Below are 25,922 nucleotides of genomic sequence, written 5' to 3'. Positions count from 1 at the left end.
AAAACTTGAATGAACCTTTAAAAATTGTTGTTCCCATCTGGACATCACTAAATTAGCAAAGCTGGGGCCACCCTGGCCCCATTGCCACTCAGATGTCTGTTTGTATAGTACGTTGTTAAATTTAAAAAAATTATTTCCAAGTACTATTTCCATAAGAGTACACAATGTGTTTACCCTATGGCCACTCATATCTGTATGATTGGTGAGATATTCTCTCATATATTCTATTCCCTCAATTTGGTCTATGGAGGTGTAAAGACTTCTCACATCTAATGTAGCGAAATTTACATCTTCATCTAATGTTCCAGTCCTCCCCAGTATCTCCAAAAGCTGCCAAGAGTCTCTAAGATAATATTCAGCTTTTTGTGCTACTGGGTTAATTAAGCTATCTAACCAGATGGAAATGTTCTCTGTTTTTGAATTTCTTGCTGATACAATAGGCCTGAAGGATAAATCTTCAAGGCCATACTGTATTTTGGGTATACCAAAAAACTTAGCCATTGTGGGATGCTCAACTAGCAAAAAATCATAGTCCACCTTTTCAATTTAATTCTGACAGAACATATCAAATAAAATGACATCTATTCTTCTGAAACTGGTTTTAACCACTTCTGTTGTAACTTTACAATAATTTGTGGTGTCCTTTAGCATGTCTAATATTCTTTTGTTGTAATCTGTTGTATCCATAACAATAATTTTGCCCCCCTTATCCGCTTTCATAATTCTTATCTCAGGGTTGTTTGATAACTCCTGCAATGTTTTGCTCTCAGTGATAGTTAAATTGTTCGATTCACTACTTGTGTTCATATTTCTGAATTCTTTTTCACATGAATTCAGAAACACTTGTAATGTATTAATTAAAGGAGGGTTAAATGTACTAGGCTTCATTGGGAGTTTATTAGTGGAAAAGTTGTGATCTGTAATGTCCTTGAAAATGTATTTCAAGTTTAATTTCCGCAAATACAGTCTAAAATCAACCAATAATCTACTAATTTCTACCTTATTGCTGGGAATAAAAGTGAAGCCTTTGTTAAGTACACTGTAAACATCTACACTTAACAACACATTGCTTAAATTTATGACATTAGCAGTGTAATCAGTCATGTTGATGGAAGATGTTACCATCTTTTTTTGTTTTTGCCCTTCGTTTTCCCTTTCTGTTGTGTGGTATTGTACCACTTGGTAGTCCTCTTTCCCTGTACCCTTTGTTGTTGAAAAGGGACCTTAGAAGGACCAGGTTGCTGACTTGCAACCTCAGCATAACTAGTAGTTACATTCCCCAAAATAGTGTCACCAGTCATTTCTTTAGATGTATCCACAAACACTATGATTTTTTGCTAGTTGAGCATCCCACAATGGCTAAGTTTTTTGGTATACCCAAAATACAGTATGGCCTTGAAGATTTATCCTTCAGGCCTATTGTATCAGCAAGAAATTCAAAAACAGAGAACATTTCCATCTGGTTAGATAGCTTAATTAACCCAGTAGCACAAAAAGCTGAATATTATCTTAGAGACTCTTGGCAGCTTTTGGAGATACTGGGGAGGACTGGAACATTAGATGAAGATGTAAATTTCGCTACATTAGATGTGAGAAGTCTTTACACCTCCATAGACCAAATTGAGGGAATAGAATATATGAGAGAATATCTCACCAATCATACAGATATGAGTGGCCATAGGGTAAACACATTGTGTACTCTTATGGAAATAGTACTTGGAAATAATTTTTTTAAATTTAACAACGTACTATACAAACAGACATCTGGAGTGGCAATGGGGGCCAGGGTGGCCCCAGCTTTTGCTAATTTAGTGATGTCCAGATGGGAACAACAATTTTTAAAGGTTCATTCAAGTTTTGGAAAGGTTTTGATGTACTATAGGTACATTGATGATTTGTTCTTCCTGTGGAAAGGTGGACAATGTGAATTTGAGAGTATGCTAATTGATCTCAATACTACCACTAGCTTCCTATTTTTTAAACTGGGAGGATTTGGTAGGAATATACATTTTTTGGATGTAGAACTCGGAATCAATGACATCAATGGTACTATTACAAGTAGCATTTATAGGAAATCTTGCTTCACTAACCAATACCTTCATAAGGCTAGTTTACATCCACAGCACATGAAAAAGAGTGTAGTAAAGGGACAAATGATTAGACTTAGCAGGCTCACCACAAATGATACAGTATTCCAAGAAGAACTAGTACTTTTGAGACATATGTTTGTAGTGAGAGGTTATAATTCTAACTGGATAAAAAAACTGGAAAAGGAAGTTAATATATTAAGACAGGGAGTAGCAAAACCTATATTATTAGCTACAGACATTTCAGTGGAAGCACCAAGAGTAGTTCAACAAAGAAATGAGAGTATTAACAGACCTGAAGAAACTGGGTTTTATACTGCATTTCCACTTCCTATAGTCAATGAACTAAAAGAAATCAGAAATACTATAGAAAGGAATTGGAGAATCATCTTAGGCAATAAAGAATTAGTTAATTGTGTAGGGACCAAACCTCAATTCACTTACAAAACAGTGAATAACATTAAGAGAGCGTTAGAACGTACTGGTACCACTTCTGTAGTCAAGTCTAGAGATCTAATCAAAAAAGGTACATTTGCATGTACTAATTGTAGACAATGTAGATTCCTTAGTAATAGTTCCTTTGTTACACTGAAACATTCAAAAAGAACCTTTTGGGCCAAAAAATATTTTAACTGCAACAGTGAATGTGTGGTTTATTTGGCCTGTTGTGCATCATGTGAATGTTATTATGTGGGTAAAACCGTTAGAGTTCTAAAACGGAGAATCTACGAACATACTTTAGCTATCAAGAACAGGGACAAAAACAACGCACTTGCAAGGCATTCTCTAGTTTGTAGTGAATTCAAAAAGTTTGAATTTTTTGTTTTAGACCATATAGAAAAAGTGACATTTATGGGGGACATTAATAACAAATTAGAGCAAAAGGAGACTATATGGCAACTAATGTTAGGGGCAGATCAGTATCCAGGCCTCAATGAGGTAATAAACATTAAATGTTTTTTGCTATACAAATAACATTGTTAGCTATTTCACAAAATACACCTTAGCACAATGTTTTTTGTTGTAATTACATTTAGTTCCACTATTAGGAATGTCTATACCTTAGTGAATTGATTTAGCTAGGATAAACATTTTAGTCCACATTTAAATATTTAAATATGCAAATACTCTGTTTTAGAATGTTGTTACATGTTTCAATTATTTATTATCTGTTATTCAGTACTACAGAGCATATGAATGATGGCAGTATGGAGTTCATATATAATGTTCCACTTACATCAAGATGTTTTTTTCATATATGTTCATAGTTCTTTACATATATATTTATCAGTTTAACATTTTACATTTATGTCTGTACATACTTAACATTTAAGGATCATTTTGTGACATCATATCCTGTTTTATAGGATTTAAAAGACTTGTGCAGGGGAGGGCACATGTTTCTGAAGAAGTTCACATTTTAAATAAAGTGAAAGAAAGCGCTAATCGCATCAGCCTGGTTTGTACCATTACTGCATTAAGCTGTGGTTTCAGTTTTATTACTCATTGTTCCATCATTACCATTTATAGTAGGAATATTAACATTATTACTGTAGCGATCATTGCTAAATGTAGTAAGGAAAGCATGATAAAATATTTTATTATTGTTATTATTACTCATTGTTCCATCATTACCATTTATAGTAGGAATATTAACATTATTACTGTCCATTGATGAAACAGAAGAAACTGCCTCAGTGATATCAGTAGGGACTATCATGCTTATCACCCAAACTGGGTCTAAAATACCCCCTAGCTCTTTTTTCAATAACTTCCTGACTTAGTTCATTAACCATCGAGTCAGGGTACCCTCTATGTAAGAGGTTCCTGGAGAGGGAGGAGATGACTGTTCAACTTTTGCCTATTAATGACTTTTCATATGCAGCACCAGTTTTAAATATTGTAGAAAATTCCCTTGGTGATATTAAAATTTATAATTTTTCTTCGGTTGTCATTGATATTGACATGTGTGATCTGCTAGCTAAAGGTTTCTATTTTATTTCCAACAAAAGTATTAAATTGATGCAAGTACTGCTTGATTTGAAACTGTATGTGCGTTAGTTAAATATGAATTTAATGTTTCACAATGATACCTGTCCAAATAATAGTTTGACAGTTTCTAGTACATTTACACGCCCCCCCCCCCCATCCTTCTTTGGAGCTTTTTGAATGCATGCGTGAACTGGACATCAGGTTTATTTGTTCTAAATTAGAACATTTAGTTCAGTCAGGTAATAAAGTAAAAACAATTTATCTGCGCATGAGAAATTGAATTTAGACCTGCTTTTGTCATCAGTTGGTGTCCGATTCATGAAACCTGATAAGGTTGGTTATTATGAATGTAAGTGATTATAATAGTAAGATGAAAAATATCTTGGACAGTGGGACATATGATCATAGTTCATTGAATGAGCTGAAAACCACATATTCTAGAATCAGAAGTTTTATGCAGGACCTCTTTATTGACGGGTCTATTTCCATGGACGAATATAACTATCTGTCTGTGTTATACCCGGTTTCGCCCACAATTTTTGATTTACAAAAAATTCATAAAGACCTGAACCAGCCCCCTATGCGACCAATTGTTGATGCTAGAGGGTCTATCACTCACCCACTGGCTAAATTGCTGGACACTAAGTTAAAAGACGTAGTTAGGAATGAGTCACATTTGTGTATAGATTTATGGGATTTTTTAAATAGATCGGATACAGTAACTTTTGATTCAGATTATTTGTTTATCATCATTGATGTCAAAGAACTGTATTCAGTCATACCTCATGATGTTGGTGAAGACTGGTTCTGTGAATACCTTAGGCTTAAGGGTATAGATCAACAGCAGATTAACATCTTTGAACAACTGTTAGATTTGGTGTTAAAGTAAAATTTTATTTTGTTTAACAAGGAACTATACATTCAGAAAGAGAGGGGTAGCTATGCGGTCCTCATGTGGCAGTTTATATGCCAACATAGTGATGCTTGAATAGGAGAGAGGATTTCTTTTTCCATCTGATTGGTACAACTACTGTGTGTCATATACCCGCTTTTTGGATGATATTTTTATTTTATGGAAGGGCCCCAGTATAGCTGTTGTTGACTTTGTTGAATACGTCAACAATACCACACTGTTTTGAAATTTACCCATATTGTCAATACAGACCAAATAGCTTACCTAGATGTTCTTATTATTAAGGGTATCTTTCATAATATATTTGTAGCTGAAATTTATCGGAAATTGACATATTCCAATACCTTCTTACACTTTAATAGTAACCATCCTTATACACAAAAGTGAGCAGTTATCAAATGACAATTTGTTAGAGTGGCGAGGATGGATACTACTTGGTCATCATTTTTAAATGAGGTTGACAAAATGTAAAATATGTTCTTACATAGAGGGTACCTTTACTCGATGGTTAATGAACTAAGTCAGGAATTTATTGAAAAAAGAGCTAGGGGGTATTTTAGACCCAGTTTGGGTGATAAGCATAATAGAATGGTCTCTACTGATATGACTGAAGCAGTTTCTTTGGGTTCACTTTATAATCCAGAAATCTTGAAATATCGAATTTCAGAATCTCGAGATCATACAGCCGATACCTTAAAGTCCCGAAACCCCAAAAGAGCGAATTTCAAAATCGCAAATCCTACACTAACCATACACCACACACATACACACACCTTCCCCCCACACACAAACACACAAACCTACACTACATACAAGCAGGGGGGCAAGCCTCACACCCCCCCACATAAATATACTAACTCCAAGGTTACACTATACAGACAAACACACAAAAACACCACCATACAAGCTACATTCCCCTCGCACACACACACACACATCACAGTCACAAAACACACTGACACACACTAAAGCCCCTAACCAAAACCCTTAAACATGAATACTTACCTGAACTTCCAGCTATCCATTCACAAACCGCAACACCAGAAGCGCTAACTCAACATCTCCGGACTTCGGGATTTTGAAATTCGCGCTTCTGGGGTTTCAGAATTTTTAGCTTTCGGCTTTATAATCTCGGGATTCTGAAATTCAATATTTCAGAATTTCAGGATTATAAAGTGTTCCCTTTTCTTCTGTTTCATCAATGGACAGTAATAATGTTAATATTCCTATTATAAATGGTAATGATGAAACAATTTGTAAAAATAATAATAATAATAACATTTCTCATGCTTTCCTTACTACATTTAGCAATGATCGCTATATGATTATGAACATTCTTTATAAGAATTGGGAAATTTTGCAGACAGAAAACACCTTAAGGGACCGTTTGGGTGCTTCCCCCATTTTTGTCTATAAAAAAGGACAGAATTTAAAGTCAGCCGTTGAACGCATTGTGCCTAATTGTAAAATAGGTCATAAGCACAAATGTGGTTCATGTGTATTTTGTCACTACATTCTTGAAACTAGTGAAATATTTATTAATAAATATAAGGTGAGCATAAAGGGTAGACCTAATTGTAACACAAGTAAGATAGTGTATTGTGCTATTTGTTCCCATTGTTCATGTTTCTATGTAGGGAAATCTGAATGCAAATTAAAAACAGAATGAGTGAGCACCTTAGTGACATTCATCTAGGGAAAGAAACAAATGCTTTAGCAGACATATTATTGCTAGTCCTGGTCATGTTTTCAAATTTGTTGTTTTACAAACATTAAATATGTCAGAACGTGAAGGTGCCTGGCCCTTTTACTTGAGAAAGCAGCATTGCTTTGGCAGCTTTGTTTAAATGGACAATTTTGGCCAGGGTTAAATGATGCAGAAAATATAAAAAATCTGCTTAAATTAAGAGCTTGAAATAGATAGAATGTATCTTTTTTCTCTTTACCTGAATTTTAGCCTTAGAATGTTACTATTGTGTATAACATTGTTGCATTCCTTTTTTACTATGCTTTCTTTTACTGTGCTTGGTTTTGCCAGGCTATTTCATGCAATAAGGGTATGTTCTGAATTTTAGCTGTGATTGGTTTAAGAGTATTTAAGAAGCCTAATGGCAGTTTGTTCATTTATCTGATGACGTTCCTTTTTATATGTCAGTGGAACGAAAGTGCTTATCTTTTTGGATTATTTTTAACTGCTGTGTTGCTTTTTTATGTACTGCATTTGGATGAAGAAGTTTTTAGCTGTGCTACATGGAATTAACACATTTTGGAGTGTGGAAGCCTTCTTTTGCCCTGATTTTTAGATTGTTAGTGCTGGTTTGGTATTTTCCCCCAAGGGCAGCTAGCCTAGTACTTATCAATGAACCTATTATCACAACTGTCTCCTTTATCTTCCTTGTGCTTCCACCCCCCCTTCCTTTCTTTGGGCTGCTCTAAGTCTTTATCTTATCTTCCTATGTCCTAGGTTTTGAAGAAGTCTTTATAGTAACAAATATTCTTATATAAACCTGACGCTCTCTGCATACTGATGACATTGCACTGCATGTACCTCTCTGTGTTTAAAAATATTCATATAAAATCCATGTAACTGTTATTTTTTAATTGAAACCATTTGTAAATAATGTGCCAGATGACAATGAATAATGGAAGTCTTGCTCATGAATGAAACTAACTACAAATAATGAAACAATGCAAGTAATATCCATGACATCTATATAATGGAGGTTTTCTCCCCAGGCCTCCGCTGAAAAGGTATGTTGCTTAGATGGACTTTCCTGGTCAACAAATGCCAGTAAATAAATAATAAATACTACTTTTTGATCTTGTTGTAATTTCTTTATAGTTATTCTCATGACTTGGGTGGTTTGAATTTGCTAGTTTTTCTGCTTAACAGTATTTCTTCATACAGTTATTCTGTCTGTTTAATAATAATCTTAGAAGCCTGCATTCTTCTGACATAATTTCTGGAATCAAATCTTGTCTCCTGTCTCACTTGTTCTGCAGCAAATGCATCTGTATTATATTATTAATGCTTCTAAAATATGAATTTCTATGAGACTGTTTCCATTTCTTTATTTTACTGAATTAAGATATTCATCAGTGTGCAGAAGATACAGGAATCTGCACCTTCATAATTAACGTTTCCCTTTGGAATATAGTTAGTCCCAAGCTTTACTCATTTCCCTTAAGCCATGTTTTGCTCATCATTGTAAAACTGAAACGTATGATATGCTTCTAGCAATTCTTTACTTATCCCAAAATACTAATAGTTGTACTTTGGAATCTGATTTATTCACCTCATGCACTTCCATTCCATCAGCTTCATATTAGTGCTGCTTTACAACAGCAGTTCGGCAAGTAACACATTTCAAATAATCAATTGAAAAGTGTGCATGTCCAATGTGGTATCATTTGTAATAATGTGTTTTATACTATACATGATTACTCTTCACAGACTGGAGCTACATAAGTTATAACACTTGTTTTCAGTTACCTGGCTAATATGCAATCTATTTTAAAGCTGTTCTTCTGGACTAACACTCAACAAATGTTAAATGTGGTACTTTATACTATCAGTTTGCACCAAATGGTATAATGTAGCTAAAAGTTTTATGTTTTATAGTCTAAGAGCTAAATGCAGAAGCCATTTAAAACTGGTAATTATTAACTTGCTGAAATTTATAAATGCCAAAGCAGCTCTGCTGTTTCCTCCCTAATTTAACAATTGCAATCCTAAACCCAGCTATTAAAATGCCTCACAAGTATACTACCATACCAAAACCAGAGGATAAAATTTAACGACCAAGTAGCTGAAAGTTGTTCAGTTTTCTTAACATCTGGCATGGTGGCTCAGTCTATGCATATGTCTGTAAGGCTTGTCCTGCCCACCACGCCTCTATAGTTTCTTATACTCTGACATTTTCATCTACTTTCTTACTAGCCTTTCTGCTGTGGAGATATTAGCATTATGATTTTGTGAGTTTTCTTCCTCCATCCTCATTCCTGATGATTGATTTTCCTGATTCCTTTCTCAAATCCTGTACTTTAAGAGTATCTGATGCTGTAAACATACAATTCTTTGCTTTTAATGACTGTGAGTTTATGACCTACACGTTTCCCTCCCCCATCCTTTATTTCCAATAACAAGGGTCAGTCCTTCTGGTTCTGTGCTCCACTGAAACAGCCTACACACAATAGCACTTTGACTACCTACTTATCCTTTTATTTTCCCTTTATTCCATTTTAGGACCTGACAACAAAGACAATATAGACCACTAAAGTCAAGTGCTGATGACCTAGAGGAATTCATACATTTCTTATATGAAGCACAGGATGGAAGAATAACAGTAGCTGTAGACTTAAATTTACCAGAAACAGAGTGAAGTAATATTGATTTAACATCATTAGTAAGGAAATTATTCATGATGTGTGTTCAAGAACAACAATGGAATGGAACATACTAGCTATTGTTTGTGTTCCTAAATAAATTACTGGTGCTTCATGTCAAGTTTTACTACTGTTGATGTGTAGTGATCATGGGGTTAAAAAGGTTCATTTGTTGCTAGATAATTCTGCAAAATGGCAATCTAAACCAATGCACAGAAGATTAATTACTGATCATGTGGAAGCAAAACAGTCACTGTGTAAAACTAATTGGAGCGATACATTCATTGGAAAAACTGCGGAAGGAATGTGGAACGTTTTAAAAGAGAAATTGCAAAAAAATTAAAAATATTTAATATCAGGATCTAGCAAATGAAGTAAAGCACTGTGAGGATGCAGGAAACTATAACCATGTACAAAAAATAGGAATACTGGCAATAAACTTTAATAATAATACAGTAACTGGAATAATAAATTAAATGCTTAACTGTTTCACCACTTTTTTCATCTATACAACTGAGACTTCCTCAGATCCACATTAACAATCCCATTCACCACTACATATATACTACCACCAATTAAGCTAATAAAATCAAGCAATAAAACAATTAAGCAATTGAATCAGCATGTCCTCAAACCAGTACTAGTAATATATAAACATAATACATAACAATTATGTAAAATAGTACATATCCAAAAAGATACATGTTAAAAAATGTGTGTTAAAAAGCCAACAGGTTAATAAAAATAAAAATAAAAATAATTGTGTGGAGAAGGCTGTGTAATCAGTTATGAGTATTTAATGTCTTTATATTTAAAATCTAACTTAAAAATAAAAAGAGATGTACTATACAATTCTGTACGTGGTCATGGTTTCCTGCATCCTCATAGTACTTTACTTTATTTGTCTGGTTGGCATTTTATGCTTAGACCACAGTTTTCCAGTTTTTTTGTGGTAACATCAGGATCTAGGCATACAACATCAAGCGGATATATTTCCATAAGATCAGGATACCTGATGAAGGTGAGAGACAAACAATATAAGAAATAAAAAAAGTGGTCGAGCTACAGCTTTGAAAACTGAAATAAACAAGCTGGACAAACAAATTAAGCAAGGTGTGTGATGAGATGAAGAAAAATTTGAAGAAAATTTGTATAAAGATATTGAGCATGAAAGGAAACTATTTTATAGATATATAAGATGTGGAAGGAATAAAGACATGCAAAATGATAAGCTGCACATAGATTCTAAAACTTATTCTCAGACATAACAGATTATAGATATATTTACAAAATATTATGCAAAACAGTTTGGCTCCACAAAGGGGGTGATAAGTTGTCCTAGTGACATCCAGATAACCTCAGATACTGAAATCAAATTAGATTATATTGAAAAAGAACTATGCAAACTGGATCAAAACGAAGCACAGGAAGGACATGGAATTAGTTATAATGACCTTAGAACACTTCAGCAGGAACTTATGGTGCCATTATATCTATTATTTACTAGGTTGTATAAATATGGGGAGATTCCTCGATACTGCAGACATGCACTTATTAAACCTGCATATGAGAGAAATGAGAGTAGGACAAACCCAGAGTGATACAGACTCTTAAGTTTCTTTCATGCTGTAGAAGGTAATATTGGACAACTTATTGTCAGAACTGGATAGGTTGGGATTGAGACCATATATCAGCATGCATATGTTGAAAACAGATCTATTACCACCTGTAACATGATGTTCTATAACAATATAATAACAGCTATGAATGAAAAATTGTGCTGCAATGTAATTTATATCGATTTAACTTCAGCATTTGACAGGGTCATACACAAAATACTGATCAATAAATTAAAACAGTTAGGTATTGATGTACTGTTGACAAGAAGGATAGCTGCATGGCTTACAAACAGAACACTGCAAGTATCATACAGCAGTTGGACAGGTGAAATTCTTGGTTACAGTCAGTGTGTCCCATGGGGTTTAGTCCTAGACCCGTACTTGTTTAGATTGTATCGTTCAGACCTATCATTTTTTATCTGGGGTGTTCTGCGGTCTGTATGCAGATGACCTGAAATTCAGTAAACTGATTACCTGTGTTACAGGTAGGCATGTCTGCAAAATTGACCATTTGAACACAAGATAATAATATGCTGATAAATACTTCAAAAATTAAGCCCATGAGATTTGGGAGACATAAATTGAAAGGTGAATAATACTGCACACAGTGATTGAAACTGTAGATTTATTTAAGGACCTGGTTATATAGGTAAATCCTGCTTTGAGTTTTTTCCAGTCATTATAGAAATACAGGGTGTATAAAACTATTTATAAAGTATAGGAAATCAGAAATGATGAAGGCATTGTTTGTTAATTATATTAGACCCAAACTTTAGCATGAAATAACAGTATGGATACCTTATAAGAAAGCAAGTGTAAGTAAATTGAAAAGAGTACAGGGGGGTATACCAAGGGCATCCACAGATGTGAAAATTTAAGTTATTATGAAATACTCCAATATCTGAACTTGTTCAGGTATGTAGGGCATTTAAAGCATCTACCTCTGGGAATGTTTGGGGTTATCAAAAAGCCGAAGAGAATCATCAGACAACCTCTGTAGAAGATTCTAAAGGAATAAGAAGTGTACTAATTGGCTCTTTGAGAGAGTAGCTAATGCATTGAACAGACTACCAAATTACAATAAAGCAAATGCTAGTTTAAATATTTTTAAGAACAGCCTGGACACTTATTATGGGAACATCTCTGTATATTGGCAGGCTAGAAGGGCATTAATGCCCATAATTGAAATATTTGTATGTATGTATGTATGTTTGCACATACTTGTACATTTGTTCTTCACTTTGAGAATTCCAGTTCAGGCAGGACAGCACTATTTCCCCATCCCTTTGGTCTCACATTGCCCCATATCTCTGTACAGTATAGGCACTTTGTTGCATATCTGCCTCACTGTCAATATCTCTGACTTCTGAATTGCAAGTTGGTTTTCCTGCAGTGCACCCATTTCTGATTACTGGACCTAGCTACAGTTGGGACATAACCATCTTTTTTTTTTTGTTTATTTGTATTTGTTAAGTAGGCAGAGTACTGATTTAGATTGACCTTTTTCAGACACAGCCTGAGAACTTTGTGATGTTAGATGACTTGCTCAGAGTTGCACAGTAGGTTCATTGCTTGCTACTAGGAGATAGACCAGCCTTTTTATTCTAGTCACTGCAATCCCTGTAGTACAATCAGTAAGCAGAAAGAACCAGATGGAGTCAAACCCTGAACTGCAGGAAGTAGATCATTAATAGCCCACAACCTTAATCCTGTCTGCTAACTATCAGATACAGAAATCACTATGCAACATTCTTTAAGCAGTATACTCCCCCCCCCCCCATTTCTGAACTCATAAACCCATGGCTTCTTAAACTAGGCACTCACTGGAAAGTCTAAAGTGGCATCAGTTTGCACATCCATCTCAAACCTTTGAAAGAAATCCTTGATTAGCATTTGGATTCCCTCCCTGCAAGTTCTACTGGTTTTCTATTTTTCACAAGTTACATTCTTCTTAACAACTTTTGGAAAATGCATCTTTCTCAACCTCGTCCTTCACTATGCTGGTCATGGTAGACTTTTGGAGCACTTTCTATTTTCCTTATCCTCAGATTTGGCATTTATTTCAGAACTTGATACCCAGAACCTAAAACACTTCATAGACTACATGCATGTGTCATTGAGATCCATTAAACTGAGATCCATTCTCTGAGAAACTTAAACCCCCATGCCAAGATTTTGTAACTTTGGAGTAGGTTATATTAAGTAAGGTGGTACAGAAAGGATGAAGTACCCTGCATGTGGCTTCTGGGAGCTGGTCTTCAACTTCACTCAGGGTTTAAGACCTCCTATATTTAATCTTCAGCTCCTGCTGAAGTAGGATGTAGAATATTCATGCAGAGTGTTTTGAAATACTGTACCATGTTTTGTCTCATATCTCCACTGCTCAATAATACCAAAGCCTCTTTCTCCTTCACTTTTATATTTAAGTTATCCTACCTATTTACTTATACTAATTAGATATATCCACCAAAGTCCACCCTTCCAAACCACCCCATCCCCTCTTTTCACCTTCATCTCTTGTAATAACCAAGCATTGCCTTTGAAGGTACATATTGTGTTTTTTCTCAGGACAAGTAAGATCGGACGTAATCTGAGTTTAAAATGCAAGAGAGTCACGACAAATCACACATCCTTGTAGTCTGTCAAATGTGCATCAATTTTAACTCTGCTTGACTCTTTTCCTGTTTTTTTTTTTTTATGGTACACAAACAATAGTAGAGATTTAAGCTCTACCAATGGACAGGAAGTGTCCAGCTCTGTTCTGGAATCCTTATACTCACTGCTGTCTGTCTGACACACACACACACACGCACACACACACACACACACACACACACACACACACACACACACACACACGAAGAGATGGAAAAGAGACTTTAACTGATTTGGATTCATAGACACTTACTAGGCTGTTGATCTATGAGGATCTTAAGAAGCCTAGCCCTGCATTTCCATAATAATTATTAGTGCTTGTATTTTGCAATATGATATCTATGGCAGGGCTAGCCACCTGGTGGTGTAAACCTTGGCTGTAGATGATTGCCACAGTTGAAGTGACATCCTGAAAGCTCTGGGTGAACAACAAATCAGAAATAATTAGCTTCTATCAAAATTAATATTTTGTTGCCATGTTGGTCCAGCCAAAGTACTCCTTTTGTTCAAATGTTAAACAATGGTATGGGGACCCATGGCAGCGATGGGCAGACTGAACACAGTTAACGTTGTCAATGCTGAAAGTTGTCTGGAGAGTAATGATGCAATTTCTGATAGTAATTTGAGTTTATATTCAGTTCAGGACTTAAATGTTAACGCTGAAGATATTGTTGAAGCTACTACTGGTGGTGGGCCTGATATTTTGAACAGCTGTATTTACACGAATATGAATCCATCCAGTGATAGTGGACAGATAGACATTAGTGTGCTGCTTAATGTCATGGCCGAAGCAAACAGCACATGTGACAGTAATCGTCCACATATTATAGTCAATTCAGGAGGTGACTATAAAGTTTATAATTATTCCAAGAATTGCATTAATACAACACGTGCTGATTTATTAGCAAAGGGATTCACGTTTGTGCTATGCAGGCGGGGTGATTTGGTGAATATCCTAATAGATTTGAAGTTTTTACATGGGGAATTAACTTAAAGGCATGGTTTAATGGGGCAAGTCATGAAGAACCAGGCAAGGTATTGAAGAGACTTAGCTACTTTAATCCCCACCTGAATGGAACCATTGGGGCATATGAGAAGGTCTGTGAAATGGATATAAGGGAAGATTATAGATAGAGACCATACAAACTATCTGACAACCTCTCACATGAGGAAAATGATTTATTGTTGGGATTGGCCAGGGATGCCAGTATCCAGATAATGAAACTCGACAAGGGTAGTGGAGTTGTGATTCTTGATAGTAATGTTTATTCAGATAAGATAAATACTTTGATATCTGAAGACACATATTGCGAAAGCAATGTCAATGAAATACATATAGCCTACAGAAAATGAGACCCGCTGATAGAAGACACGTTATATCGGGGCAAATAAATGAAAATGAGTATCATTATCTAGAAAACGACTACCCAGTTATACCGAACATTCCTGGTATCCCAAAAATCCACAAGGGCCTTCAATTTTTGCAATTCAGGCCCATTGTGGATGCCAAAAGTGCCAAGACTTGCTTTATTAGTAAATATTTCGACCATCACTTGCAAAAGGGGCTGGGTGCCTTCTCTTATATTGCAAAGGATACTTGGCAATTTTTAGAACATTTGAACAGAGTTACTATTACTGAGCATGCATATTTAGATACTATAGACATATGTAACTTATTCTCAGTAATACCCCATGAAATTGGGATAGAATTGCTAGGGGTGCAACTGGGTAGGACCATCCTTTTTGATCAGGATGAAGTTAATGTCCTTACTACATTAATGAAGGTAGTATTAAACAATAATTTTCTACATTTTGAAGGACAATATCTCAAACAAGTGACTGGTGTAGCTATGGAGGCAGCTTGCACCCCCATATATGCAAATTTAGTTATGTTTTACTAGGAGCAAGAACATATTTTCCCCAGTGAATTTTTGCCTTATATAAGGCGTTACACCAGATTCTTGGATGATATTTTTATTGTGTGGGAAGGAGACGAAGAGACATTAAAATACTTTTTGCAGTATGTAAACCACACAGTTGAGTTCTTCAAATCCACCCATGAGTACAGTAGGGTTAACATTTTGTACCTGGATGTTAGCTTAACTATTGCTAATAGTAATAACATCTTGAAATCTAACATCTTCAGGAAACCTACATTTTCCAATTCTTATTTATAATTTGGTAGTTAGCACCCTTATCATCAGAAAAAAAATGCATTGTCAAAGGACCATATGTAAGGGCTGCCAGAATGATATCAGTGGACCAAGATTTTTTTATTGGAACTAGGGTACATGACAAGGTTATTTACCAAAAGGGGTTATCCTGAGGCTCTTTGTAAAATTTTGGCAGAGGAGGTTAGATATAAAAGAACCAAGGGTTTTTACAGAGCCATTTTGAGTGGGAATGTGGACCATGATAATGGCAATGGTTTTAGCATGCCACGGAATGTGGACCATGATAATGGCAATGGTTTTAGCATGCCACAGAATGTGGACCATGATAATGGCAATGGTTTTAGCATATGCCATGAAACTACCAGGTTGATACAAGAAGGAAAATAGGGAACGATTTGTTGTTCATCACCACCTTTAACCAAGATGCTGAATGGGTTGCCCGTATCATCCTAAAAACTTGAGGATGTTAGTGGCTGACGGTTCCCTTGTAGATAAGGTAGGGGGACCCCCCCCAGAAATGTATACAGAAGAGACAGATGTTTTAAAGAAATTTTGGAAATGAGAGCTCATATTGATTTACATCAAAGCAGTAGAGCGCCTGGTAATTTTAAATGTGGTAGATGCAATACATGTGCATATATTTGCGAGACAGGTGGTACTGCATTTATCAATGGGAGAAAGTTTTACTTCCATGGTCACTTTAATTGTAACAGTGTGAATTTAATTTATATGGATGTGTTATAATTGTTCTGCCTTTTATGTTGGTAAGACCAGCAGGCAATTTAAGGACAGAATTAGGGAGCACAATGCTGACATTAAAAATATGAAGTCAACTAATGCCCTAGCTGACACACAATGCAAAAGAAAAAAGCAGCTTAATCCATTTGCTTCCTGACTTGAGTTTTTTGGTTTTGGAAAATCTCTGTTCCCTTTGGGATTTGGTGTTTTATGTGAGTATACTAGCTTTTTGACAGTATTCCAGCATTTTGGGGGGTTAGAGTGTTTTTTTTTTGGTCAGGGTTGACTTGTTTTCTAGTTAAATTACATAGTTCTCTGTAGCACTGAAGATTGAAAGGCAATTTGTTTTTTGCCACTGTTTCCAGGCATTATCTCTCTTGTGCATGAGGGAGTTAGTGTCTTGAGTTATCCAAGGAGCAAAGTTAGATTTAATTCTAATTTTCCTGAAGGGGGCCAAGAAGTTTAGAGTGCTGAGAAAGATATTATTTTAGATGTTTTGTATAGGTTAGCACCTTTTATGGAGGGTAGGAAAGAAACTCTCAAATATGAACATGCTTCTTAAACTGTGCAAATATACGTCTTTTGCTATAGCACATAAAAATGACAGAAAGTACTATTTTTTCTTAGAAAAAAGAATTTTTGGTTCTCATTATATAATAATACTGAAATTATTTGATTCTGATAAATACAGAGTTTGTCAGTTTGAAAGACTCCTATATGTGTGTGTGTGTGTGTGTGTATATATATATATATATATATATATATATATATATATATATATATATATATATATATATGTATGTGTGTGTGGAAAGCCCCCATGGGCCTCCCACATCCCAGCTACTTATATATACTAACTCCAAGATCGCACTACAGTGGGGATACTGGTATGCTTGCTTATCCCTACTGTACGGTGCTTCGGTGATGCAGTGTTGTTGTTTTTTTTATATCCTGTTCTGTGAGACAGTGTTCGGGAAAGTGTAGTTCATGAAAGTGCACTTTCGGTTAAATGCACTATCTCTGAAATGGGTTCGTACTTCTGTTATTTGATATATATATATATATATATATATATATATATATATATATATATATATGGATCTACTACACAAAAATGAAAGCCCATTACAACGAAACCCAAAACACCGAGACCACATGCATGAAACCACATAACACCGAACACTCACAACAACGAAACTCAAAATCACGAAACAGTAAAACACATACAAAACACACACACACACACAACTGCCCCAAACACCCTAACACAACATCCTACAATAGAGATAGGCAGGGGGGCAAGACCCCCTGCACCCCCCACACCCCCCCTACTTTAATATTCTAACTCTGAGATCGCACAGACACACTAGGCAAACTCACACGCACACATTACAGTCCCTCACACACACACACACACACACACACACACACACACACACACACACACACACACACACACACACCACAGTCACAACACACACTTACACAAACCAATACCCCTCAGAAATATACTTACACATCCATACTTACCTGCACTGTAACACCAGAAGCACTAACTCAAAATCCCGTAATGTTGGGATTTTGAATTTTGTGCTTCTGGTCTTTCGGTGTTATGCGGTTTCGTACATCTGGTTTCAGTGTTCTGGCTTTCAATCTTCTGGGCTTTTGTGCTTTTGAAGTAGACCTATATATATATATATATATATATATATATATATATATATATATATATATATATATATATATATATATATATATATATATATATATATAAAGCAGACCATCCAAATAGCTACACAAGACTTCTGATGTTGATGAGAATAATTTCTCTTTAACAGTACAAAATATTATAGTAAAATTTTCATGATAAAACAGTAACACTCAGAAACCAAATACACTTAGCAGGTTGCTTTATTTGTAAGACACACACGCAGCATTATTGTCTTGTAATGCAGTTCACTGTCTATGAGTCTAAATTGGGGAGGGGTCATAAGTCCAGTGACAAAACTTCTCTCTTTAGGAGAAGTAAATTGGATTTTTACTTCTGACATAAAGATAACTCAGTGAAGTCATATTTTGGACATTATTGTTCTCAGAGCACAGAGCAGAACTTCATTGCAGAACTCCTAATAAAAATCAAGTGCAATGCTAAATGTCAGAATGTGGCAGTAAATGCACATTAACTACACCCAATGAGGCCCTTCATTGAAAGGCTGTACGTTTGTCTGTTATTGAGATTTATTTGCAAATCAGTCAGATATTTTGACATGAGAACTTTGTACAGATATATTCTGGACATTAGAGGTTGAATAGCCTCTAAGTGTAAATCAGGCATAGTGACAGGTTGTGGCAATAAAAGCCCTCTCTAATACTGGATTTAGAGGCTGTATATTAGAAGTCATATGTCAGTACCTTAAAAGCACTGCTACCACTGACTTTGAAGGAATCATATAAATATAAAATGGCTGCATTGCCATTTGTCAGCTATTGTTTCTGCCCAGCAAACCACATCAATAATAATTCAGATGAAATCCTACAATTGCTATTTATTTTATATTACTTACCACCAGAAATAATATAAACAGTCTGTATCTGGTGTTTCTTGAGATGAAAATGAAAATCAGACCCCCAGTGTTGACTGTCATAAAAGTTAAAATAAGAAATAAATACAAACTGTATTTGTGCTGTGTGTAGTTTGTATTGTTACCACTGCCTATAGATCTATCTGGTTTTCTGATAGAAAAAAAGAAAAAAAGAAAAAAAAAAATAATCACAGAAATGTACTTTAACTTAGAGCTTTCAAACACTAAGCTCAGTCCACCCTTTTTACCAAGGCATGACAACAGTCAATTTAATGGTATCAGCTTCAGCCTGCAATTTGCTTTCTTCCACTGAAAATATCCAATATTTTTCAATCTTTAATCACCAAGATATGGAATGGAACATTATCTCTAACAATATGGAACAAAAAGCAAAATATTGAACATTTTACTGAGAACTTTTTAAAGGAAGCTCACAGAATGGTGAATAAAATGGGAAAATATTAAACATTGTACTGAGAACATTTTACACCCGCAGTAGTGGTGCTGTGGTAGCGTTGTCACCTCACAGCAAGACGTTGTCCTGTTCAATTCTCAGCTAGAGCGTCTTCTGTGTGGAGGCATACGTGAATGGGCGTGCCTTCGTTGAAGGTTGTGCGTCAGGGCTGGTAACTCGGCACGTAAAAATCCACTACCAAACATTAGCGGACCGGAGTTCCACTGTGCCGACCCCTAACTGGGATAAGCCGAAAGACACAACAACAACTGAGAACATTTTAGAGGAAGCACACAGAATGATAAATAAAATAATTGTAAATACTTACAAAATGTTGTTTTGACAAACTAATGTGATTCAGTATTACTTATCAATGGCTATTTGTTAAAAAGTCATAAAGAGAATATGTAACACCATAGAAGTTTTACCACTCAGATTCATAAACTGAAGAACGTTAATAAGGTACAATTAGGATCTATGCTGACTCCCCATACCAAATCAGACAGCCACTTTTGACTACCAGCTGAGATAACCAAATGTGGTAAAAAAATAGCCACAGCAATGTATTTGAAGTCACTGCTTCATGACTGCAGGAGCTGCTACTGGGAGCCATCCCACATCTCTCAGACTCTAAACTGAAGAATCAGGGACAAAGCCAAAAAATAATGGCAGACAAATGGCCAAAAATCAGGAACAGGATTTTAAATATTGGTGTTGTATACAAATAAATTTGTTAGTATACTTGTTTTGTGTTATCAAGCATTTTCTGAAGGGTATGAAGTCTGAAACTTATGTTTGCTATTATTTAGTCACTGCAGTCCACAGCATTTTCACAGAAAGTCACACATTTTACAAGGCACAGATCATTAATAAGAGGAAAAGATCAGTGGCAGTTGAGAATTATGCCTCTATGCTCTCTCTTTCTTTCTCTCTCACACACACACGCACACACACACACACACACACACACACACACACACACACACACACATATACACACACACGCACGCACACACATGCACACACACACACACACACACACACACACACACACACACACACACACACACACACACACACACACACACACGCACGCGCACACACACACACACACACACACACACACACACACACACACACACACAAGCACATACATTAATTATAGCCACCTGTACGACTTTACACCTCAGGTATCTGCTTAAGATCAAGTGAATGAATATGTTAATAAGTAATGGCCCAGACATGTATCTCAACTCACTGCTGTCAAAACCATACAATGCAAACCCTTTGTAACTTGCTTCTGCCTTTTCAATTTCTTAGCTCAAGAATCAAGGAAAAAAAAAAACAAAAAAAAACAAAATCAGGAATAGATATTAAATATTGTTCTAATATAGCAAAGAACAAAATATTTAACATTAACAAGCATTTTTTGAAGGAAACAGAGTCTGAATGTCACATGCCTATCATTACTTAGTGGTTGCAATCCATAATAACTCACAGGAAAGCCAACATTTTTCAAGGAAAAGATGAAATTATATACTATCTTTTTTGCTCAATTTTGGACAAAGCCAAAAATGTTGGGGGGGGGGGGGGCAATTTTTTAAATATTTTATTTTATATATTTGTTAACCAAGAAAATCCACTTTGCAAAAGTGTCATTTTTAGGGGCACAGCCTGGTTAAGTGACTTGAAAGATTCAAACCCTGTACTTTTCACTGTAGGAAGCAGTTCATCAACAGCTTAGAGCCTCAAGATAACTGTAGTTCACTTAAAAGTTAACAAGCCAACAGATGTTGCATTGACATGTATTTTCTGAGCAATGGAACTCTTGATTGATATTAATGACTGACTGTAATTTTAAGTGATGTGTGTGTGTGTGTATATATATATATATATATATATATATATATATATATATATATATATATACTTAATTTATTCTTTGCTAATTGCATTAGTCTATTTAGGCCAGTGTTCTCTTTTCAGGGGAGACCTGAGATGTTACATATATGGAATCGGAGACATTTGGCCAGGATTACGAGTAACTACCCCTACTCTTTTTTTCATTAAGTGCCATGGAAGATTTTGCATCCACCTGAGCTACCATCAACTCAGGGAGATATGACTTCAGTAATATGCTTTATCCAATGGAGGGCTCACTCAGGAATGTAGCACCCCTCTTATGCTGCACTAGCCACATAACTGTTGTGAGAAAAGAACCCACAGCCTTCTGATCTTTCAGCACCAAGGGCAAAAGCTTTGGACACTGCTGATTTACCAAAAAAAGAAGTTGATGAAAGTCAGGACATAAAGTAAAATCAGACAGGCATAAGGTAGACTACTATATTTTACATAAATAGTTAACAAAACAGCTTTTTGCATCAGCATGCATTTTTTCGAACAACAAGTATGAAACTGTTTACTAATATTGCTGACTTTAAAATCCATAGTGATTTATCACAAAATGAAGTTTACCAAGGTTTGGCAATTAAAGCAGAGGATTAAGGATAAGAGCTCTTAATGAACTTTTTCCTGAGTCACGGGTATAGGGTTAGACTCTGCCTACCTCCATTTGGCTACTGTGTGACTTTGATCAAGTCACTTAACCAGACAGTGCTCAGAAACAAGGTTTGTGATCCTATCTACAAAAAATATACACACTATGTATCAAGTTTGTAACCACTGCCATTATAAATGCAAGCAACTCCTACTTTATTGTCATGTAAAATGTTAATTTGAGGGTTTTCTCAATGTTTTGAAATTGTGGGTTTTCTTCCTGCAAAATAAGTCCATCCTAGCCTATTTTGTAATGCAGTGTCACAGAAGCAGAAGAAGTAATATAGAGTGCCCGAATTGTGGTCTGTTTGGAATCACAGTCAAGAAGTCAAAGAGGTGAGGTGGCGGGCTTTTTGGAATTGTGGTAGAGGAAGTAGAAGTCAGGTGATGAGAACAGTAGAACTCAGGTGCTTTGGGAATTGTGGGAAACCATGTCATATTGGTGGGAGTAGAAGTCAGGTGATGCAGCAGGGCAAGCCAGCAAGGCTTGTATTCCAAAAATAAAATAAAATAAATAATAAATAAATAAAATAATGATTTTGTATTTTACCAGGGCACATACCAGTGGACAGTATTTTACTGCTGGGGCATGTGTGTCTCAGTGTATCACCGACAATAGTAATGGTGAAACTCAAACCTCATTCGGTCTGTTACTACGTAGTCTTTATAATTACTATCTTGTGAACAAATGAAATTTTAATCCTAGTGATTCTGTTTTTTTTTTTACTTTTATATATTTTAGCATCTGCTGCAAATTTCTTTGAAGTAGGGGGTACTATGAATATGAAAAGGTGGAGAAATAGGATCTTATTCCAATGAGTATAATTGTAGTTTTTAAAACATCGGAATTGCAAGTTAGAATTTGGATTCATGTGCTAAATCAGAGGTTGCAGTACCTCAGAGTCCTCCCTACCCACACTCTGAGCTACACTGAAGTTTTATATAGATATGAAAAACACGGTGGGGGTATAGTCTCCTACACTGCTAAATGCGTGGGGTGCAAAGCCCCTGCAAACATGCTTTAAATATATAATAGTAAGTATTAGAATTCATCTGTTTGTTTTTTTTGTTTTTTTTGAAGCAACTAAACTTTTAGGGCTGCATTTTGTACTTCCAAAAAGGAGCCGGGAAAATGAAAAGTTCACAATGTACTTACTGTCAATAACGTTTGCATCTGCATTTCTACATAAAGCATATTTCATAGTTGCGTGCATGCCAAAATTAAAAAAAAATTCTGATGAATATTAGTTGTGGATTCTAGTCCTAAGTACACTCCCTCTACCTGTCATTTTGTTACTGCTTACTGTGGCCAATTGGAAGTTAAAGAACCATGGCATTGTGGGAAGGGAAATTTCTTCTGGCATTTTGTCAGGCTGTTCTGGGGTGCAGGTGTCCTCCTGCTATCACCATGCATTAAGTTGCGCTACAACCTGTTGTTGCATTGTGAATATAAAGATGTTTGGAAAAAGCACCATATAAAGAACCGACTGAAAAAACACTATATAAAGAACCGACTGACTGACAATTGCCTGTCACTTAGAATGTGTTAGTGGTCTTCCATCTGTTTGTATTCAGGCACTATTGTGAACAGCTTTACTTGTGACTCTTTATACTGTCTGTGCTTGCTGCTGGAAAGATTTTCGTGATCACCACATCTGGGCAGGAGTTCTGAAACATAATGATCGTTCTTTGGGAAGGGCCTTTCTTCCTTCTAAATGCAGTGTTCATTATCTTGAGCATTGGATCATTGCCATTCAAGCTTAACATTTCATTGCAGCTCAGTGATTTTTTTTTTTTTTTTTTTTTCCTTTTCAGATACCAAACAGTGTATGCTGGAAATTGACAAACGTGCCCTCCTCATGAGTCTCTCTCAGTGTTCTGATGGAACATCAAATGATCCTGCTACTGTCTGCAGTCAACATCAGAAGTGTGTAGCACAAAGCTGTAAAGAGCTAAAGGAAAAATACAGCATCAAGGAAGGTGAGTCTTGCTGGATCTGTCACTGCACAGGTAACCAGTAGAACATGTGACATCATCTTGTTCCCCCCATTCTTCTGTCCTCCAACACAACAATCCATTCCTAACCCCCCCAATTCCATTTCTATGTAGGTATCAAACCACTACATCCTTAACAGTACTGACCCTGCCCGTGTGTATGTATGCCCAAATCACCACATCCTTAACAGTATTGGCCCTGCCCACGTCTACATATGTACTAAACCACTACATCCTTAACAGTACTGACCCTGTCCATGTGTATGTATGTCCCAAATCACCACATCCTTAACAGTATTGGCCCTGCCCACGTCTACGTATGTACTAAACCACTACATCCTTAACAGTACTGACCCTGTCCATGTGTATGTATGTCCCAAATCACCACATCCTTAACAGTATTGGCCCTGCCCACTTTTGCCACTCTTGATTGAGATTAACCTATTCATTAATAAAAGAGAAAGGTAGCAACAGTGTCATAGCCAGGTCAATTGGTACCTCAGGAAGTCCCCAGTCTGGTACTCCCTCAACAGAAAGCTAAGAACTAAAAAAAATGTCTTCTTAAGCTGAGGACCAAACAAAAAACTTCCTTTGAAGTAAGCCGAGGACCAAAAAAAAAGAAAACAAATTCTCTAAACTGTAGTTAAGATCTTACACACACAGACACACACACACACACACACACACACACACACACACACACACACACACACACACACACACACACACACACACACACACACACACACACACACACGTTATTTTCATTAGGGATAATATATAATTATCGACCACAGGATAGGTAAAGCCAGTCTACAATCAAATAGGATAGGCTATTTAAAGAACAAAAAGGAAAATTGGACAGGCTTAAAATGGCCTGCAAGGGCAGTTAGCCTAATACTTCCCTATGATCCTATTACCATTGCCTCTGGTGGCATGCAGAGATAAAGTCCTGAGTATGACCCAAATTACCTGAGTCTGATTAGCAGCTGTGCTGCTGGAGATGCTGGCCTGGTTAAGGACAGAGATGAATAACAAGATAAAACCCTCTCAGACATGTCCATGCGCCAAAGAATTTAGGAGTTGCATCTGTCTCTAAATAGTACAAGGGTAGTCCTGGGGTGAATTTTATGTTTCCCATCCATAGGTCTAAGTTGCACTTGAAAATGGACAAGGATGAGCTGTGTTTTGTGTGGATTAGGAGTCTGTTCCATAGCAGTGGTATCCTCTGCAAAATATATCTGTTCCTCCAAACCATTCTATTGATGTTGCAGAAGAGGTTTAGATCCATAGACCAAATATTCCTGATATCATCTCACTTGCTGATGTACAGTAATTCCATCAGTAATGGGTCGGAGGATGCCTTGTACTCCAGACAAAAGTCACCTATTAGCAGTATGTAGGATACCTAGTATTATGACAGAGCATTGAGTCGGTCTGTATACGACATGTAGTTTAGGCCTTGTATCCTTTTAATAAAGTATCACTGTGGACATTCCAGTTGTTGCATGCAAATAGACAGATACATGCCAAAGGAGAAATTATATTTAATGATTTATTAGCCTAATGAGGGCTAAGTAAAGGGGAACAATGACATCCCTAGTTCCAGACACAATCCCTTTGTTTATAAGTGGTTACAGGACTCTCTTACAACAACATACACAAGTTTGTCAAAGGTTAGGTCACTTTCCACATAAATTCCCAAATCATGAACAAAAGGGCCAACTGTTAGGGAAGTATTGTCAATGTGGTTCCCAAGGTTACAATAATG

At 36.1% G+C, this 25,922-nt stretch overlaps 1 protein-coding gene across 1 annotated transcript in view; it reads left to right on the top strand.

Moving 5' to 3' along the window:
* The window catches only part of LOC122791747 (intelectin-1a-like), a 478,747-nt gene that overhangs the window by 96,956 nt on the left and 355,869 nt on the right, over positions 1-25,922 (top strand). The window contains exon 3 of the mRNA XM_044059659.1: positions 23,972-24,136. Coding sequence (XP_043915594.1) covers positions 23,972-24,136 — 165 coding nt within the window. The remainder of the gene's footprint in view (positions 1-23,971; positions 24,137-25,922) is intronic.

This window comes from Protopterus annectens, chromosome 17.part0 (genome assembly GCF_019279795.1).
Source record: "Protopterus annectens isolate FY-2018-M chromosome 17.part0, PAN1.0, whole genome shotgun sequence".
Lineage (NCBI taxonomy): Eukaryota > Metazoa > Chordata > Ceratodontiformes > Protopteridae > Protopterus > Protopterus annectens.
Note: the sequence above shows the minus strand (reverse complement) of the source record. Positions and strands in the feature narration are given on the sequence as shown.